Below are 18,137 nucleotides of genomic sequence, written 5' to 3' on the forward strand. Positions count from 1 at the left end.
TAATTGAAACTCTCTAACAGCATTTTTTATTTCCTTGAGTTCATATGGATATATAAAATTTTCTTTAGGGTTTTTATGCTTTGCACTAAAATATATATCGGGGAGATTCTTCTATAAGTATTTAAGGTAATAATTTGTTACGTATTTTTAATCTCGACTGTGTGATTGCTTTCACTAGATGTATTGGTAGATTTAATATGCAATATATATGCAATCCAACGATCGACAATATAAATATATAACTAATTTTTAACATAAAATACTTATTGAAGAATTCTCGTATATATGCTTATTCTAAGATGTTGAGTTTTGTAAATCTCATGCTCTAGAATAGTAGACTAATCTAGTGCGTCCAAGACCACCAGGACACGTGAGTAAAGCCAAGCATCATTTTTAATTATGTTGGTGTGTTGCTAAAGATCATATAGAAGAGTGCAATTTGATGGATTATCTTAACTGGGCAATTTTTCAAAAGAAAGATCGATGCAAGTGAAAGTCAAAATTTCACATTGTCTGATCCAAATTGGACGGTTGTGATCGCAACAGACTGACAAAGATACCGAGTTAGGTTGACCCTAAGACTAAGTAGAGCTCAGTCAAATAGTGTGGGGTTAAATCTCCTTTTAAGGGTGTGTGGGAACATAAACAAAGCGACAATAAAGCCACCAAATTGAAATATGGGGGAGGGACAAGTCATGACCAGCCAAAAGAGGGGGACAAATTGGATTTTCTTATGTCATGTGCCTCCTGTCGTAAGCAACTACATGCCCCTTTTTCCAGTCACTTGGTTGCTTCATCCTTAGCTTCAAATATATATACAACAAATTTTAAAACACACTTATCATTTGCTTGTAGGTACACGATTCTGGGAGTGATCAAAAGTCTAGGTGATATTTTGTAGTTTTGGGTTTGTCCTTACACAGGGAATATATCATACATGGTTGAATACATAGTCATGTCATGATGACTTTGCATGCAGTTTCCATTTTAGATATGGAATTGGAAATAACATCGGTGCATGTTATCGTATTATCATGAAAAAGTGAAATTTGAACTTGAGATCTCTTTGAAATATAGTATGTAACATTAATATACTTGATAGTAACTTGAAACATACCTTCAAAACGAAGAAAAGGGTTTAGTTTAGTGCATGGTTTGGTATTGAGACTTTGCATATAGTATCCGTCCTAGATCTGAAATTGGAAACAACATCAATTCATGTTATTGTATTATCGTGAAAAGGTGGAATTCGAACTCGACATCTCTCCTAACATAATAAATGTTAATAAATGTTGTGAATGCTTGCTTGTGAATCTGGAAATGGTCTTGATCCATTTGATTTATTATAGTTATATTTAGCGTGTGACAAAATCCCAAGAAAAGTCTTGGAGCATGCATGGTTTGGTTTGGTCTCTCAAGAATTTGAATAGTAAATCTAGTAATTGGGTAGTCAAGAGAAGAGCAGTAGCGCAGTGCCAAGTTGTGTTGCACACTTTCGACAATTCCCGAGGATATGTTTGTATTCACGAGCAAAATATTTGTCTGTTTGCACTTGGCACAATAGTTAGCTGACTGCTGTCTGTGAATGTGGTCTGGCTAACTCCTGGGAGCTTTAACTAATTAATTAATTTGAACTAAACTAATTAAACCTAATTAAAGAACATGTTATGCAGGTGAGTGAGTGAGTGAGTGAGTGAGTGGTGACGATGATCACATATGATATAGTACAAGCGCACTAGGGTTTGCTGGGTTAGTGCCAACCCATCCTACCCGTCATCTTGAACATGTTCCTGTTTGGAAGCAGAGACTTACTTGGAGGAACATGTCTTTTGTTTTGTTTAGATGAATTTTAAGATGAGTGAAACTTGATTGATTATCATATGATATCATATAGCTAGGCTGAAAGGCCAGCAGCTAATGGAACGCATGCTTCTCGATGAATGCATAATTACTAACAAGTACATTTGACTGAGATGAGATGAGAGGAGACCAAACCAGACTCAAAATTAAAATCAAACATTTGAAAGGGGAGATTGGTAAAAGTGCCATGCTGTCCTGTTTGGCTGTCTTTTGCAATTGTCCATCTACACCCTACACAAACTTTTTCATTCATATATATATATATGAGATGAGTTTGAGAGACATGAGATTGAGACAGAGAGAAACGAGAAAGATGTGTTTATTATGTGTATGTGGAGAGGGTGAATGCGGAAAACGTGAGATTCGAGAAGGCTTAGCTAGAATTAGGGCACGCGTGAAATCCAGGCCGCCCCCTAAAAATCTCCCTCCTTTTTCGACTTTATTGTCTCCATTGCAGCTTATAATTAAGCACTAAGCAGCAGTGGAAGGTTCACCGCCATCATCCAGACAAAAAGGCCAAAAGCCAGCCCACTTACTTACCGTTCATATTTTATAAGAGAGCAGAGAATATGATTTTGGGGGATTAAGACGTTGTGGATATCCCATCCAATCATGCTTGGCTGCTGCTGCTGCCTGCTGGCATCTCATTAATGGGCAAAGGCCAAACTCACTTACTGAAACCCACTATAATCATAATAATTCCACTTGTTAATTGCATATGTACTTAGCATCCTTTCTGTTTGTTGCTACCACTGATAACCAACTAGATTTTTTATTTTTATTTTTATACAAGCAATGTTGGGGGTGGAGGTTTCCTCACCAGGAAGGCTATAATGAGGTGTTTAAAGTGAGAAGGCTATTTAAAGAGGTCAATCTCAACATAAAAAAAATGTAAAGAAATCATGAGACTTAAACATTTTAAATGTTTTGATGGTAGGATTGACCTCCTCACTTTAAACTCCCCATTGTAGCCTCTTCCATTTTCTCACACACTCTATAAGTCAATGCCCTTTTTCGTTGGACCAAACACATTTGCTCACTAAATCTTTTTTAGTAGAGTTAATTCTCTTCACAATTTCAAAAACATTTTCAAGTTCGAATTCTCTACTCTAGCATCGATTTTTTATGTAACTACCAGGATCTGTGACATTTTCCCATCCGGTAATTTCAACAGATTCATTGGGGAACTCTGGAGTTGTCCCCAAGGGCACTTTATTAAAGATCGCGTACGACTATCAAATGCAAGTAATATAGTTGTAGATGCCCCGTGATAAGTTAATTTGACAGTAATTAACTTTCAAGTTTTCCACTCGTTTCTCCCAAACATGAAGATTATCATATTGTTTACGGAATACAACACCCATCGTTCATATTTCGGATTTCACCTTCATCATAAAGTTGAAAATCACGCGCAGTTCGGGGAAGGCTTCCATGGTGAATCTGTATTGGAAGAAAATAAAGGCATATGCTCTCTCATTCTACGGGATACAAGACCAAGCCAAGTAGGAATCCCAAATCAGTTTACTGTTCTGCTACTAAAAAGCGAAGTATGGATAACGGATTCAGAAATGACCAGAAGCAGCAAAAAGGTAACATCCTATTCTAGATGTAGTAAAGGTACAAAGATAAAGCAGAATCCTCACACGCCAATGCACAGAAACGAGAGATATGAACCATAACATTAGCTCCAAAAATGATCATGTTTCTAGCCGACAGTTAAAAGCAATCTTGAAATGATTGAAAAATCCTACCTATACTTTCAATGAAATAAAGATATTACAACCTTCTCTGGAAACAAAGGCCACGTTCTCACACTTGGCCATATATCCCTAACAGATGACTTCTTAAAAGTAGAATTGTCTTGACAGTAGATTCTGTAAGCAAATAGGAATTACAGAACCTGCGCAGCCGTGTTCAACTTTTCGGCTAGGGTGAGCTGTGTCCTGGTGATGCTTGACAAATAGAGCAAGACCAAATTGTCCTGTAAGGAACAAAAGAAAAGGACAAGTTTCATGTCAGACAATCTCCCGCAAACCAGGTAGCAAAATTAGTAACTAGACCCACTCCACAGGTTCTATAAGATTGAAATATAAGAACATCAATTGGAAACATATTGAAGAAAGTCAACAAATATACTAAAACTAAATCCTTCCTGATGCAACAAAATGAATCAGACTATATTAGTACCTGCAGGCTGTCATTCACAAGCTTATCAAAAGCTGTAGGAGATAATTTCGGAAGAGATGCAACTGCATCTAAGAGAAATCTCCCTATGTTGTTATCGGGTTCAACACGACTTTCCTGAAAACAAGATCCATTATCAAATTTAAGAAAAATCAAGCAAGACTGACTCATAAAAAGGTTAAACCTCCTTACTAACCACAACATTGTCAACATATTTGTAAACATCATCAATTAAAGCTAGGAGTCGCTCCATTGAGGCTTCCATTCCTTCCAAATCAGTAGGGAGTTTGTCAACCATTGTGGTCTTTAGAATATCATCTGCCATCATGGAAAAACATATGATTTCAAACCAGACTAGCATCATGCTTAAATGCCCAAACAATCATATGCAAAAAAATTAGTAGAAAGCTTGAGTTCAACCAATATACTGAATAAAAGCTAAGACAAACATGACACATAAGCGATTTCTGATTGATGAGAAAAGCACATAGCAGTACGGAAATATAACAGACTTAAAAGAAACAAGCAACACTGCAGCTCCTATTTTAAACCAAACCTTCATTTTCATCAGTATTGTAATCTAATATATATACAAATACACACAATTCTTCTCTGCTGAAGTCCACAAGCAATGTCACGTATTTCGACTGTCAAATCAAATCTAGAAATCTCAGATGCACGGGGAGTCATATGCATCTAAATACATTCCAACTTGCCATATTTGATCCAACGGATGGGAGAGAGAGAATTTTGTGTGTGAATGGGTTCTATACGTGCATGTGTGTCTATCTACAATAACCGTTCAGAACGCAATGCTTGACAGAATGTTAGTCAACCACAAACAAACTGCTCCTTTTTGACGAGTAGAACCCCCATATTTTCACAAGGTCAGCAAACTGTTGTTGAAATATGTAATCACGTATTTGTACTAATGCTCAGAATAACAAGTTCCTTCGAGTTTCCTCCAAAGCTTAGTGAACAAGTTACTTTTGTTCAATCAATTCAGAAAATTATTCAAGGATTCTGAAGTGAAGGTGTTGTGTGTGTATGAGAGAAAACATGGATCAACTATGATACTGAAAACAATGAGGGATTAGAAGATTACATCCAACTCTCTCAGCTTCAACCATACGAAGATCGAGAGGAATTTCTTGAAACTGTGCTGCAAGTTGCCGATCTCCAAGAGACAAATTCACTGAAACATAGGCTTTAATGGTACCCTCCCCATTTCTAAATCCAGTATCAACGGTCAAATGAACAGGGTTGGGAGCCTCCCTAGAATAGAACTCATGGATCAATACGCTACCCCCAGTAACTCCAAAACCAGTAGAATACCTACAAGCATTCATACAGCCACAACAATAAACATGTTAACCAACTTGGAAATATTACAAATCTCCATCACATAAGTTTATACTAGCATATATAAGGTTAAAATACATGTTCAAATTTCACGAAACTAACATGGGGACCATTGATTTCATGCTATCACCACAAATGTACTAAACAAATTTTCCACCACATCCTTTTTCCTTTTTACAAATTCTTAATATTTGGCAACGAGCTTAACCACTAGTTAAAGAAAATCCCATTGGAAGAGTTAGAAAACTTGATAAATTTCTGAAGTTTTCTACTCCACAAATGTCAATAAGTTATGTGTTACGCACTGAATTATAACACAAATCACACTAATGAAGAAACATTCAGTCAGAATGAGTATTATTATTACACGCAAAATAGTTAGAATTCCCAACAAAAATTGCCTGAAAATTTGCATATCAATAACTAAGAAAACTAAAATAAGAGAAAGGCATCATGACATTTACCATCCAACAATGACTTCCTTTGGATTCACCTTTTGCTGGGATATGAGCATATTGTGATGGTAATCGATATCTAAAGCAACCTGCAAAGTAGACATCACACAAAAAATTACTAAATCAGTCAGCTGATCTTGAAGAAGATTAAGTTAATTAACTACAATTATAACATCAACCAAGCACGAAGCAAGGGGGAAAATTAAAATCACTATAAATTAATATCAAAATTCAAAACAAAGACATCAGGGAAAGCAGAGGACCTGGTCAGCGCTCTCGTTATGAGGAACGGCGTAAGAGTTTCTAATATCGACTGTGCCATCAGGCAGGACAGAGCCGAGGAGCGTGCCAATAACGCGCTCGGCTTGGTCAGGACGCCTGACATAGCAATCGCAGATGTTGAAGATGACGAGAGGATGAACCTTCGCCGACAAGCTCGATGACGAAGACGTGGAGAACTGCAAAACTGTGTGCTCGATCACCGCCATTCTCTCTCAGCGTTATGGATCTGGTTTGCTTGGGGCTAAGAGAGTTTGCGAGAGAAGGAGCACAAGGATGGCGCGAGCAATTAGGGTTTTGGTGGATAGAGAAGAGATGAGAGGAGATATTGGACTTTACCTTCTTCTTTTTTGAAAAGAAGTTGTATGTCGGCCTTTTAACTGTAAACAGTGAATAGGCTGACTTTAGCCCAATGCTTAGCATGTCACCATATGTCTAATGGGCCGACAAAAACGCTAACTAGAGAAATATAGCCAACTATATTTTACCATGAAACTCCTATAATTTCTTTTCTTGAGTTTACTTACACGTGTGGAATAATAAAAGAAATTATAGGAGTTTCGTAGCAAAATTTGTAATCAAATACTCTGACCAAAAAAAAGAGTATTACTTTTATGCTCATAGCATAAACAATGTTAACTCTTTTCAAAATAGTCATCTACTCCTCTTGTGGCTCTGAATTGTGAAAAAGTTAAGTTATTAAACAATAAAGGAGAAGTACATTATTACTATTTTTGAATGTCAATAACAACTTCCGTTACTAAACTTTGGGCAAATTGATTAGATATTTCATCTTCTTACTTATTACTTTCTGTCAACCTCACGAAACAGGCTCTAGCTCAAGTTGCATTGTAAGAAATTTAGTAAAACATAAAGTATGGTCACCTGTCCAATCCCAACCATGCGTTTGTTGTTATATTCCTTTTTATTTTGCCCTCCATCTCCATTGCAACCTGCTCATTTCCCTTTTCAAATTTCCCACATGTTGATGTGCCAGCTGCCAACACTAACTCCAAAAAGCGTATAAAGAATGATGAATAATTAGCTCTAAAGACAAATGAGTTTGGATGTGTTTAGGATTTTCTATTAAGCAAACTAGCTTATTGCATGAATGGTTGTCAAATTTGAAGTCACATGAAGGCCGCCAAAGGAGCAAACTTGAGGTGCTTGTTATGATGCCGTAGAGAATCGAACTTGAGATCTATGATCTGTAAGTCCAGATTCTGTTAGCTCTTATGCTAAGATGTTAGACGATAATGATGGATGGAAATTGAGAATTTTCCTCTCTCTTTTTCAACAAAAGTTTGGCATGTCTTAAATGAGATTAGGTCAGTGGTCCTGTAATGCTATGATTAGATGAAATGTGGGTTTTATTTTTCCAGACTAATTATTGAGATATGTAATTAAGCTCATTTCATTTCTTTTAATCTGTCTCACAATTATGCAAATTGCTGACATGCAGCACAGGATGATGAAAGGACTGGAGCTTCTCAAAGTCAAAGAACCTACCGAGAGAGCAAAACCACAGCCTCATCCGTTGCTAGGTGGCCACCTAACTTCAACAACTCTCTCTGTCTCTCTGTCTCTCTCTCTCGGTTTTTTCAAAATTTAAAAAGAAAGAATTTCAATTTGTTTGCTTGTGTGTGGTGGAGATGAGATGAAAGTAGGAATGGTCGGTGTTATTTCTGAATTGAAAAGGACACATTTCACTGCCAAATTACATACAATGAGCACTCACATCAGATGGGGGCCTTTGCCTAAAAACGAAAGGAAACCAGGGCCGTTGATTCTTGAAGCAGATCAAATCAAACACATGCTTTGCTGCTCATTAACACTTGCTGAAATACGTACAAAATACCACCAAATACACTTAACAACCATACACAGAAAAGTAAATAAACAAACTCGATCGATCGGCTTCTTGAGGGAGCTCGATAAGTACACGTACGCATCATGTTGACGATCATCATAAACCATTAACACAGAAATTTAAGACTTGGACTTGAAGGGGATGGCTCTGATCACAACCACGTGGTACAAAGCTGCAAGTGCTGCCCCAATGAATGGTCCAACCCAGAAAATCCACTGCAACATTATTTTAAAATACAAAAAATTAGGGTTTAAAAAAAATCATTAAATTGCTCTCAAACTTTTAGATGGGTCCTCCTTGAAAGGGAAATTAAAGACTATTGGATCCAAGTTTGAATCTAGCATTAGGTAGTGAATACGTCCTCTTGCACTCAAATTCGAGTTTTCTCTCCTTAATTTATAGCCGTTTATGATACGGCTTGTATTTTTAAAAAGAAAAATAGATCAATCAGAAAGGCTTACATGGTCATCCCATGCATGCTTCTTGTTGTAGATGATGGCAGCACCAAGACTCCTAGCTGGGTTGATACCAGTTCCAGTGATGGGGATGGTAGCCAAGTGCACCAAGAACACAGCGAACCCAATAGGCAAAGGTGCCAAAATCTGTTAATCAAACCCAATTATTCAAATTAACAACCGATTAATCACCAGTTAACAAATTAACACGATCCAGCTAGGCTAAGGAAAATGATCAAACACTTAATTAGCATACATACCGGAACATGGGAGTCTCTGGCGCTGCGCTTGGCATCAGTGGCCGAGAAAACTGTGTAGACAAGAACAAAGGTGCCAACGATCTCAGCACCAAGCCCTGATCCCTTGGTGTAGCCATGGGCTACAGAGTTGGCCCCGCCACCAAGCAACTCGAAGTTGCGGCTCTTCTCGAAGCCCTTCACCACCGCCGCACCGGCGATCGCCCCAAGCGTCTGCATCACGATGTAGAAAACCGCCCTTGTCAGCGACAGCTTCCGGGCCAAAAACAGCCCGAACGTCACCGCCGGGTTTATGTGACCCCCTGCCGAATTAAACAACCATTAATTAACTTAATCATGGAAAAATAACTGATACATGGTGCCAACGGAGTCTGACTCAGAAGACCTTGACTTGCAACTCAGTTGGGTGCATTTTGGGGAGTGTAGTTACCTGAGATGCCGGCTGTGCTGTAAACTAGGGCGAAGATGGTACCGCCGAAAGCCCAAGCGATCCCTTGAATCCCGACCGTCGAGCACTTTGACGGAGACTTGACGACGCCCATCACCGTCAAAATGGTGATGTACAGGAAAAGGAAGGTGGCGATGAACTCGGCGATCCCAGCCCTGTAAAACGACCATGACGTCAGCTCACCGGGCTCGAACAGCGGCGCCGGTGGCGGCTCCTTGTAGTCCTTGCCTTCATCTTGGGTCTGAGCCGACGTCCCAATCGGCTGCCTCTCCGAAAACTTGTTGGCTCCCAACTTGACATCCTCTTCCTTGCCCTCCATTTTCGCTTTAATTACAGAACTAAACCAAGCACAGAGACCGTCTGATCTATCTGATGTGAGAGACTCTGAGAGAGAGAGACAGAGAGAGAGAGCAGTGGGTGTTTGAGTGGAGAGTGGGTTGTGGCGTGCAATTATATATAGCAAGTGTAGCGACTGAGTTAGAAGCTGATGAAGTGAGGGCGGGTGGTGGCGGGACCCAACGGGTGTTTTAATTTGATTATATTTTCTTGTCATGTGGCCGACCAATCATTTTATAGGCATTTCAATAGTTTTCATAGAAATGGGACATACGTAAGGAAAATAAATTATTTTCCACTATTTTCCACGTGGCGCGATTGTGTTCACGAATGTATGAGATAATACTGAACAGTGTGCACCGTCCAATCACATCCGCCACAGTGCTGAGATGAGACAGAACTACACAAAGAAATGGGTCCACTTCATGAGTTCTGGTTCCAGCGAGCTGAAGACTGCGTATTGGATGGGGAAAAAGCTTACATACACCGGCTACATAGAAAAGATATATGGGCCCGATGCAACTTACATGTACGTTTTTTTTCTTTTCAAGATGCTATCATAAATATGCACTCGTGACATGTAAGGTTTTTGGCGATGCTATAATATCGTGCCACCAACTCTATTGGACCAGTGTAGAGTTGAGTTGGACTTCAACAGTGAGAATCTTTATTTTTCGTGAGAGGTGATTGCACATGTAATGTGGTCGGATTGCTTTTCTTTCTTATCAGAGTGATTGCACGGACAATGTGGTTAGATTGTCTCACCGGAAATTTTCAATTAATTAGCGCTGGACCACGATCAATGATAAGTCTGCTCCAGCAGAGCTGATCATGTTTGGCTCGTGATTTTAATTAACCGAGCTTTATGCTAATTGCTAGGTGGCAGGTGGTTAAGAAACCTTCAATCATTTATCCTGTGATGATGAGTTTGATACTTTTTTGGTTGGTTATGAGAATTTTATAACCTATATCCCATGAACAATCATCTCTTCAATGTGCAAAGATCACTCGCAGGATCGAGCTGCTCTGTATGCTGACAGCTGCCACTTTTCTTAGAAAACAATTAACAACGGTTGTAATGGAATCATAGGATTTTTTTTTATATTCATGCATATATTAATTAAATTTGTCAATGCATTTGTAATAGACTCATGGTATAGTTATCTGTAAATTGCAATGACATTTCTGGATAATGATAAATAATGTTTCACGTCGCTGTTGCATTTCATCATCTCCAATTCTTTATGAGATAAATGTTCCCTCGTTTTGTTCTGGCTCAGAATTATAGGCCACATAGAACTCGGAGAGGCATCACATGTGGGTGGAATTTGGATGGCCTGGCCCGCCACGCCATCATTTCTTCTTTAACTTAAATACTTGTCTGGAATTTCTATGTCGTATTTATCTTTGTATTCGATGTCTTAAATTTATTCCTTTGTCAATATTACTTGTATCATAAAATGATTATATTGAGTCGGCACCAGAATTATTGAATGAAAGCTACAATGGGGTCGTGGTGCCATCTGGACCACATGGGCACCATGGTAGTCGCTAGTCAGCTTTACAAGTGGACTCACAAATTGATATGAGCAGAAGTTTTAACCTGTAAATTGCCATGCTTAACCTAAAATACTTAGTGGCTGGAAAATCGTAATTTATGTTTAAATGAAGACCATGTGGGATAACACTCACACACACAAGAGACAATTATTCCCATTTTAAAACCATAAACAAATATTATGGTTGTTAATCTTGTATTAAGTGGTGACAAACCGCTTATCACATATTTGATTCTAATAATTTGGTAGCTGCAGCCGCCCGGTGGATTAGGGCCACTGCTTTGCTCGTTGCTGATTTGGCAGCACATGATGTTCCTGGGGCAAGCCTGACCAGGTAGTCTTTATATTTTGCTGCATTTAAATATATAATAACCCAGATGGATTTGTATTTAAAACCCTAGAAACAGATAAATAATTCTAAAAAGCTGCAACCAAAAAGTGAGATGCTCTGTCATATTCGGATGAAATATGATTAACAGGTGGTTAGGTAATTAGCTTCTATCAGTCCCCATTAAACAAACATTAGCAAGGGTCAAGGATAATTTATTAAATTAACACAGAGGGATTAATGCAAATAATAATAATTCAACCAGTTTTGGAGTTATCTAGCAACCAATCCACTGGGATGAATATACAAAGACAAAAGAAGAAATAACGCTTCAATATAATGATGATTGTGAACTTAAACTTTGGCTGCAAGCAAACAGATTAAATGACTCCCGTTGTGGCAGACATTATAATCAAAGCATGCTCTTTAAATCTGAACCCAGGTATTATCACCGAGATAAAATTGCTTTTGCTCATACTTGATCTCATTTATTTTTTTAATTAAAAAAAAAAAACATATCCTGGTTGTTCTTAGCAAATGAAGCAAAGAAACTTGCAGATAATTATTTTTTTCCCTTAGAAATAAACTTTGGCCTCCCCTCCCTCCTACAATAACTATTTTTTATATATTTTTTTATATCTATACTAACATGGATAAAACGCATGCATTAAGCATGCATGAACCAACTCCACATTAAAATTAAGAGCATCTCCATTGCAAGGGTAAGGGGAGATGTAAAGGGCATTTACACTTATAGTTAATGGAAGTTGCTCAAGTGGTGGAGTGTAAATTAATGCAAATATAGTATTTGGGCGAAAATGTTAAAAAAAGGGACATTTACATCTGATTTTACATCTTCATTCGTTGAGTCACACATGTTGAAAAGGATGATAGATAATGCAAAAATGGTGGGCTCCAAACACATAAAAGGTGAGATAGTTACCAAAATACATGAAATATCCGTTTGCTTCAACTTGATATAAAATCATTTCCTTCCATGTCTTTTTATATCTCCAATTTACATCTAACCCATTGAAGGAAAAATGACATTTACATCTCGTGGAGGTGTAAAGGAGATGTAAATATTTGATAACCAAATGAATAATATATTCATTTATCAAAAGAAGACCATTGAAATTTCACATCCAACCCTAGAATTGTAAAGGTCTAATTTTTTAATATAAGTGACATTAAGAGAATGCATAGGTAACTTGAATGCTACTTCGGCATTTTCGCTAACCTAATGTAGATATTTAATTTGATTATTAATTGGCACATTGCCCACAATCTATCCTTGGGAGTGGCAGGAGAATGTATTGGTGCGCTTTTTTTTCATTATGTACTTTGGTTCTTTGTACTTTGTGATGTCTAGTCTATATATCAATGGGGCTTGGTGTGTCTTTTTTCTTCCCACGATGAATTTAATTTACCGACTCAGAAGAAGAAGAAAAAGAAAATCCCAGGAGCAATAATGCAATTAAAGACAACCGACCTTCACCGCCCAGTTTCATAATTTCTTCGTGTGATGCGCATTGTTCATGTTTTTAAAATGCATTGTTGAGTGCTCCTACTGTATAGCACTGACAAAAGGTGACGACAAATTTGACCAAATCTTCTTTGGCTTCTTCATGAGTTTGTTGCCTTCAGCGTAAGAAAATTAGATTTTCTGCCACACGACGACGACGTATGACATTAACAGCACAAATCTTATAGCCGACAAATCCTAGAAAATAAGAAACAAATACACAAGTACTTCCAATTTTTATCCCATTCCCATGTCACGAATGCGATATTAATTTGTTGTGCCTCTGGGGACGTGTGATTAGTACACTTTGTAAACAAGGAAGCTAATTTGTGTTAAATTCAACTAGAGCGAGTTGTTGCATTGCATAGTTAATGGGGTTTAGTGTAAAAAATGGTATTGATTTACAGATTAGTAGTCTTAAGTTTAAACCTTCATTTCTGTGACACCGTCGTAGTAGCATGTGCGAGTTTAGAGATTATCGCTTAGCTTGTACTCCCAAAAAACATAAGAGTAGTTTTTATTTTTATTTTGGGGCTAAATAATGAAGGTCTTTAATCCGAAGCTGTTTAAGTTGCTACAAGGCCCAAGTAGTTGATTGGACTTTGGACCATAATTTAATAAGTCCTTTTCATGGGGCCTTCAGATCAGGAATTGGAATTGGGTCAACGTGAAGTTTGAACGTGAGGTGTCCAATAGTGTTGCGCTATGTGTCCCTATATATTCACAAATCAATTGAGATGTACCCTTTGCAAATAGTGACACTACATCGGAATTTGACATATACATCGGTTATTGTCATGTTAGAGCATCTCCAATTCATGTGTCGTTACATAAATATTTAACGACTAAAAATAACATTTCACATCATTTCAATCGATGTGTCAAAGATGATGTGAAATGAAAGCTAAAGGTTGAGATGTTATTTTTGACATCCCAAAAACAAGATGTCAAATGAATATTTTATTATTTTTTATTTTATTTTCTTTTTAATTAAAAATAAATCAACACTAAAATGTAATAAAATAATAATTTAATTTGACATATCGGGTGAAGTGTAAAACTGTGTAAGATATCAAATTGCCACATCAGCCATCAAATTTAAATTTGATGTTTAGTATTTGACATCTTCCTTGAAGATACTCTTAGAATTAGTGACAATCGTGTGTGAGTTCGATTTGACCAATATTGTAGGTGGGTTTTACAGCATCAACGATCATCATCAATCTACTGTTGTTCAAACGTAGTAGTTGAATATCGGATTTGTTGTGGTTCCAAATGTACAATGTTTTTGACATTAGGCTAATTCCCTATACGAACATTGACTCTTACAAACGGAAAAGTTAAAAGAAAAAGAAAAGACTCAAACCTAACTCGTGGCACAATGATAGTAACATCATATAGCTACCTTAATCCTCATACAGGTAGATCCACTCCCAAAGAGTCGGCATAGACGCATGGAATGGAGAGACGAGAAACGACGTCGTCAAGCCCATTGAAAATTGACAAAGAGGTTCGTTCTCCTAGTCCACTTTAACAGCCGGAAAGAATAAATATTTTTCCCTTCAAAGATGGTGCTCTTTTTTCATCGATCATCATCAACAATCACCTGAAGACAATCCGTTACGCCAACCTATTTGATGTCGTACACGTTCATTTGCACCAAACTTTCCGTCTACCACCTCACACCCTAACTGATCTCCGGCCACCTCACAGGAGCCAAAACAAGAAGTTATCTCCCATCTGCCCCTCCGATCTGAGACGAAAATGTGAGTGCGGACGTTGCTTCGACGTCAATTAGAGCGCGGACGATAGGATCACCAGCTACTCGTCTCCAACTTTAATCTCATCACAGCCGTCCATCTCTCGTCGTTGCACGGGCTTTGCCCCATAGTACTTACACCCGCGTCGCACCATAACGATCTCTCCATCTCTGCCGGCGAGTCACAAAAACGGAGAGATTTTAATTAATGGGAAGTTGCAGAAGGGCGGAGACTGAGTTCGAAACTTGTGCTTGAAACACTCGTTCTGACTCGGGCAAGCAAATCGGGTTGGGCTTGGCTCGCGAGCTCGCGACAGCCGAGTACGCCAAGCCACGCGGTGATGAGAGGGAGCTCGTGGAACCGTCGAACGGTACAGAGGCTGCGGCAGGCGTTGATCTCGACCGTTGGATCCATGAAGATCAAGCTTCTGCTCTGCTGTTGTATCGGCTTCACGCTCATCGCGCTCGCCAGCCGAGCTTCGGACTTTATGGGATGGACCAATCACACTGCTGCTCTGGAGCGGTTCTCTGATTCACGGTTCGTACTGTTGTTTAGATATTTCCACAGCTCCACATATCCTTCCCGCATTAGTCGCTAATTATAGGTTTAAGTATCGGATTAGTCAGCTATCCACTTGCACATCAATTATTCTTTTTTTGGAAAATAATTAAGCTCGGGGTTTATATTTGATGTTTGCTGAATAAACTTATTTTTCTTTTCGACTTTTTTTAGGAGAGATTCAATAAAATCCCAAACTTCTCTATAACTTGTTGGATTTTGAGTATATAGAGATGAAATTGAGTTGTTATATGGTCAAATGGAGATAAATGAATTGATGAATCTAATTTTCGATTGTTGAGAATATTTCCATATTAGATCATTCCTAGGAGCAGGTATGACTCCGATGGAAACTGAACATTAGCTATGGAAAGATTGGGAAGATTGTGTTGGCTCTATATTGCCCTCATATGTGTCTCTAAATTTTACACTCCTAGACTGTTTTTAATGTATTAACAGAGATTATCATTTGCTGGATGCTATTGATTGGCGTATTGTTGCTTACATCGAGATACCAGTTGTTGTGTATTCATGCCGAAATGAAATGTGCAACCTCTATGCAGGAAAGGATACTCTATTGTAATGAACACTTGGAAGAGATATGATCTTTTGAAGCAGTCAATTTCTCACTATTCTAGATGCCCTCGGCTTGATTCGATACATATTGTGTGGAGTGAGCCAAGTCCTCCTTCAGATTCTCTGAGAAAATTTCTATACCACATTGTACAATTGAATACTAGAGATGGGCGACAAGTTGAACTGAAATTTGATATCAATACCGAAGACAGCTTGAACAACAGATTTAAAGAAATTAAGGATCTGAGAACAGATGCCATTTTCTCAATTGACGATGATGTTATATTCCCTTGCCCTTCAGTAGAATTTGCTTTCGATGTTTGGCAAAGTGCATCAGATACAATGGTTGGATTCGTGCCTCGCATGCACTGGGTTGATCCGACCGTATGTCTCATTTTCTCCTCTTGCTGCAATAGTTATTCTAAAGTTTTGTCCACTTGTAGAGATAGTATTACCAAAGTTCTTGCCGTCTTCCCTCTACTTCAAGCTTCTTGGTTGGAATATTGTTCTTAATTTCTGTTTGATGTTTCAAGTTCTTATTGATCCATTTAAGCTCGAAATTATACTTTTTAGGCTAGACAACCTTTACAACAAGACCATTACCATTTACTGAAGAAAACTCATTTCTTGTTCATAATATTGAGAACTCATTATGGCACACTTGGTCAGCTGTCTTATAAAAATATGCTCTCTGTGCAGAAAGGTGATAAGAATCACTACATTTATGGCGGATGGTGGTCAGTTTGGTGGACAGGTACATACAGTATGGTACTGTCTAAGGCAGCCTTCTTCCACAAAAAGTACCTAAGTCTGTACACAAATGAAATGCCAGCATCAATCAGAGAATTTATAACCAAGAACAGGTTTTCACTTTTTCTTTGTTCATTTGTCGCTTACCTCTGTTTTTGTGCATTCATCTATTGAGCTGTGTTTGTGTGCATATGTTTGTTTTATTAATATGCAAAAGAACTTAATATTGGGTTGGATTTCACCAGGAACTGTGAAGACATTGCGATGTCTTTTCTCGTAGCAAATGCAACTGGTGCTCCTCCAATATGGGTGAAAGGTAATCACATATCCTATGCTAATTTACATACTTGGTTTTAATTTTGTTTCCTTGCATCTTCGTGTTCGGCATTGTAGTTTTATTATATGCCATGCAATGAATGGGTATTTTGCTTATTTATGGGTCCTTATAATCTGAATAGGGTTGAAATGAGATTAAAAAAAACAACTTTTTGTTTCTACAGAAAGATGTTACAAGAGTTGCAGACAAGCCATAATGAGTTCTGGATCATAAATAAAGTTTTAATCGAATAATGCAGCAGGCATGATGAAACTTAGAATGACGGTTCAGAGCGTTTAAATGTTGAGATGATACCTGTTCTAACTTCTAAGTGCCTTGGTCAAGGACACCCCTGCTAAATTGAGTCCAATATAAACATTTATATGTGAACTAAAGCTTTCACCAATAGTAATATAACAATGATGGAAATGCCATAAATTTCTCTTGTGATTTTGGGGAGGAAGGCTAACTCCTGCTCCCATAGCCTTTTACTTTCGTAAACATTGTAACCAAAGCAAATTGTCACCTTGCTTGATGTATATCAGGAAGTGCTTTGCAATACACTACCGCATTATTCTATCTCAGTTATTTTCTTTTCTGGTACTTATGTATTGCCGTGCTTTTCTTCAGGCAAGATATTTGAGATTGGTTCAACTGGAATCAGTAGCTTAGGAGGTCACAGTGAAAAAAGAACCCACTGCATCGACAGATTTGTTGCCGAGTTTGGACGAATGCCATTGGAACCGACGGCTGTGAAGGCTGTTGACAGTCGCAACATCTGGTTTTGGTGATTCCAGAGCTTACATTTCCATCAATCAAATTGCTTCAGTCCTGTTAGAGTTATTCTGGTACTTCTTTGTTCCCGAGTTGTATAATATTGGATTCTAGGAAATGTGTGCCATTTTGTGACAGCAGCTAATTTAGCACGCCCATATATAGATTGATTTTCTTGTATTCTTACCTTGTAACACGAGGCAGGCAGTTGCTATATGAGTAATGAGATAGGTATTTTCCAAATCTAGTATCAGGTTGTTGTAGAAACATACGGTGTTTTTGTGTTTTTGGCATCTTGGTTAAATGACACTCAAGGAATTTACCACATCCCAGAAATTATACCTCCAGTACGGATTATTCTATTTTGAATCTCCTTATATGATTTAGCCTTGTTACTTTTTTTTTCATATGGAGATGATCGTGATAGAATAATTAATGGTAATAATTTTGAATTTCAATATGGACTAGACACTATAAAGTAAATC

The 18,137-nt window shown here is 38.0% G+C and overlaps 3 protein-coding genes across 3 annotated transcripts; 1 reads left to right on the top strand and 2 right to left on the bottom strand.

Moving 5' to 3' along the window:
• Positions 3,441 to 6,513, bottom strand: LOC18787395 (eukaryotic translation initiation factor 3 subunit F). The gene is made up of 6 exons (XM_007218714.2): positions 6,125 to 6,513; positions 5,871 to 5,950; positions 5,150 to 5,379; positions 4,241 to 4,362; positions 4,048 to 4,161; positions 3,441 to 3,841 (listed from the first exon to the last, which is right to left on the bottom strand). Exons 1-6 carry the CDS (start codon positions 6,347 to 6,349, stop codon positions 3,752 to 3,754), a joined length of 861 nt encoding a protein of 286 aa, XP_007218776.1. The 5' UTR covers positions 6,350 to 6,513; the 3' UTR covers positions 3,441 to 3,751.
• Positions 7,799 to 9,696, bottom strand: LOC18785337 (probable aquaporin PIP1-4). The gene is made up of 4 exons (XM_007218706.2): positions 9,153 to 9,696; positions 8,726 to 9,024; positions 8,472 to 8,612; positions 7,799 to 8,225 (listed from the first exon to the last, which is right to left on the bottom strand). The coding sequence occupies exons 1-4, from the start codon at positions 9,487 to 9,489 to the stop codon at positions 8,130 to 8,132; spliced, it is 873 nt and encodes a 290-aa protein (XP_007218768.1). The 5' UTR covers positions 9,490 to 9,696; the 3' UTR covers positions 7,799 to 8,129.
• On the top strand, positions 14,237 to 18,029 carry LOC18785329 (glycosyltransferase family 64 protein C4). Its single transcript, XM_007218268.2, has 5 exons — positions 14,237 to 15,215; positions 15,800 to 16,196; positions 16,512 to 16,675; positions 16,808 to 16,878; positions 17,509 to 18,029. The coding sequence occupies exons 1-5, from the start codon at positions 15,019 to 15,021 to the stop codon at positions 17,667 to 17,669; spliced, it is 990 nt and encodes a 329-aa protein (XP_007218330.1). The 5' UTR covers positions 14,237 to 15,018; the 3' UTR covers positions 17,670 to 18,029.

Source organism: Prunus persica, chromosome G2 (assembly GCF_000346465.2).
Source record: "Prunus persica cultivar Lovell chromosome G2, Prunus_persica_NCBIv2, whole genome shotgun sequence".
Lineage (NCBI taxonomy): Eukaryota > Viridiplantae > Streptophyta > Magnoliopsida > Rosales > Rosaceae > Prunus > Prunus persica.

What these genes read in the sequence shown, in the direction of transcription:
- LOC18787395 (XM_007218714.2), bottom strand. Translation starts at nt 6,349, where the DNA reads ATGGCGGTGATCGAGCACACAGTTTTGCAGTTCTCCACGTCTTCGTCA. An exon ending in AAGGAAGTCATTGTTGGATG is followed by an intron (nt 5,380 to 5,870) that starts GTAAATGTCATG and finishes GAATGCTTGTAG; the next exon opens with GTATTCTACTGGTTTTGGAG. An exon ending in AATATGTTGACAATGTTGTG is followed by an intron (nt 4,162 to 4,240) that starts GTTAGTAAGGAG and finishes TCTTGTTTTCAG; the next exon opens with GAAAGTCGTGTTGAACCCGA.
- LOC18785337 (XM_007218706.2), bottom strand. Translation starts at nt 9,489, where the DNA reads ATGGAGGGCAAGGAAGAGGATGTCAAGTTGGGAGCCAACAAGTTTTCG. An exon ending in CCAGAGACTCCCATGTTCCG is followed by an intron (nt 8,613 to 8,725) that starts GTATGTATGCTA and finishes TTTGATTAACAG; the next exon opens with ATTTTGGCACCTTTGCCTAT. An exon ending in AGCATGCATGGGATGACCAT is followed by an intron (nt 8,226 to 8,471) that starts GTAAGCCTTTCT and finishes ATAATGTTGCAG; the next exon opens with TGGATTTTCTGGGTTGGACC.
- LOC18785329 (XM_007218268.2), top strand. Translation starts at nt 15,019, where the DNA reads ATGAGAGGGAGCTCGTGGAACCGTCGAACGGTACAGAGGCTGCGGCAG. An exon ending in TGCACTGGGTTGATCCGACC is followed by an intron (nt 16,197 to 16,511) that starts GTATGTCTCATT and finishes CTCTCTGTGCAG; the next exon opens with AAAGGTGATAAGAATCACTA. An exon ending in GAATTTATAACCAAGAACAG is followed by an intron (nt 16,676 to 16,807) that starts GTTTTCACTTTT and finishes GGATTTCACCAG; the next exon opens with GAACTGTGAAGACATTGCGA.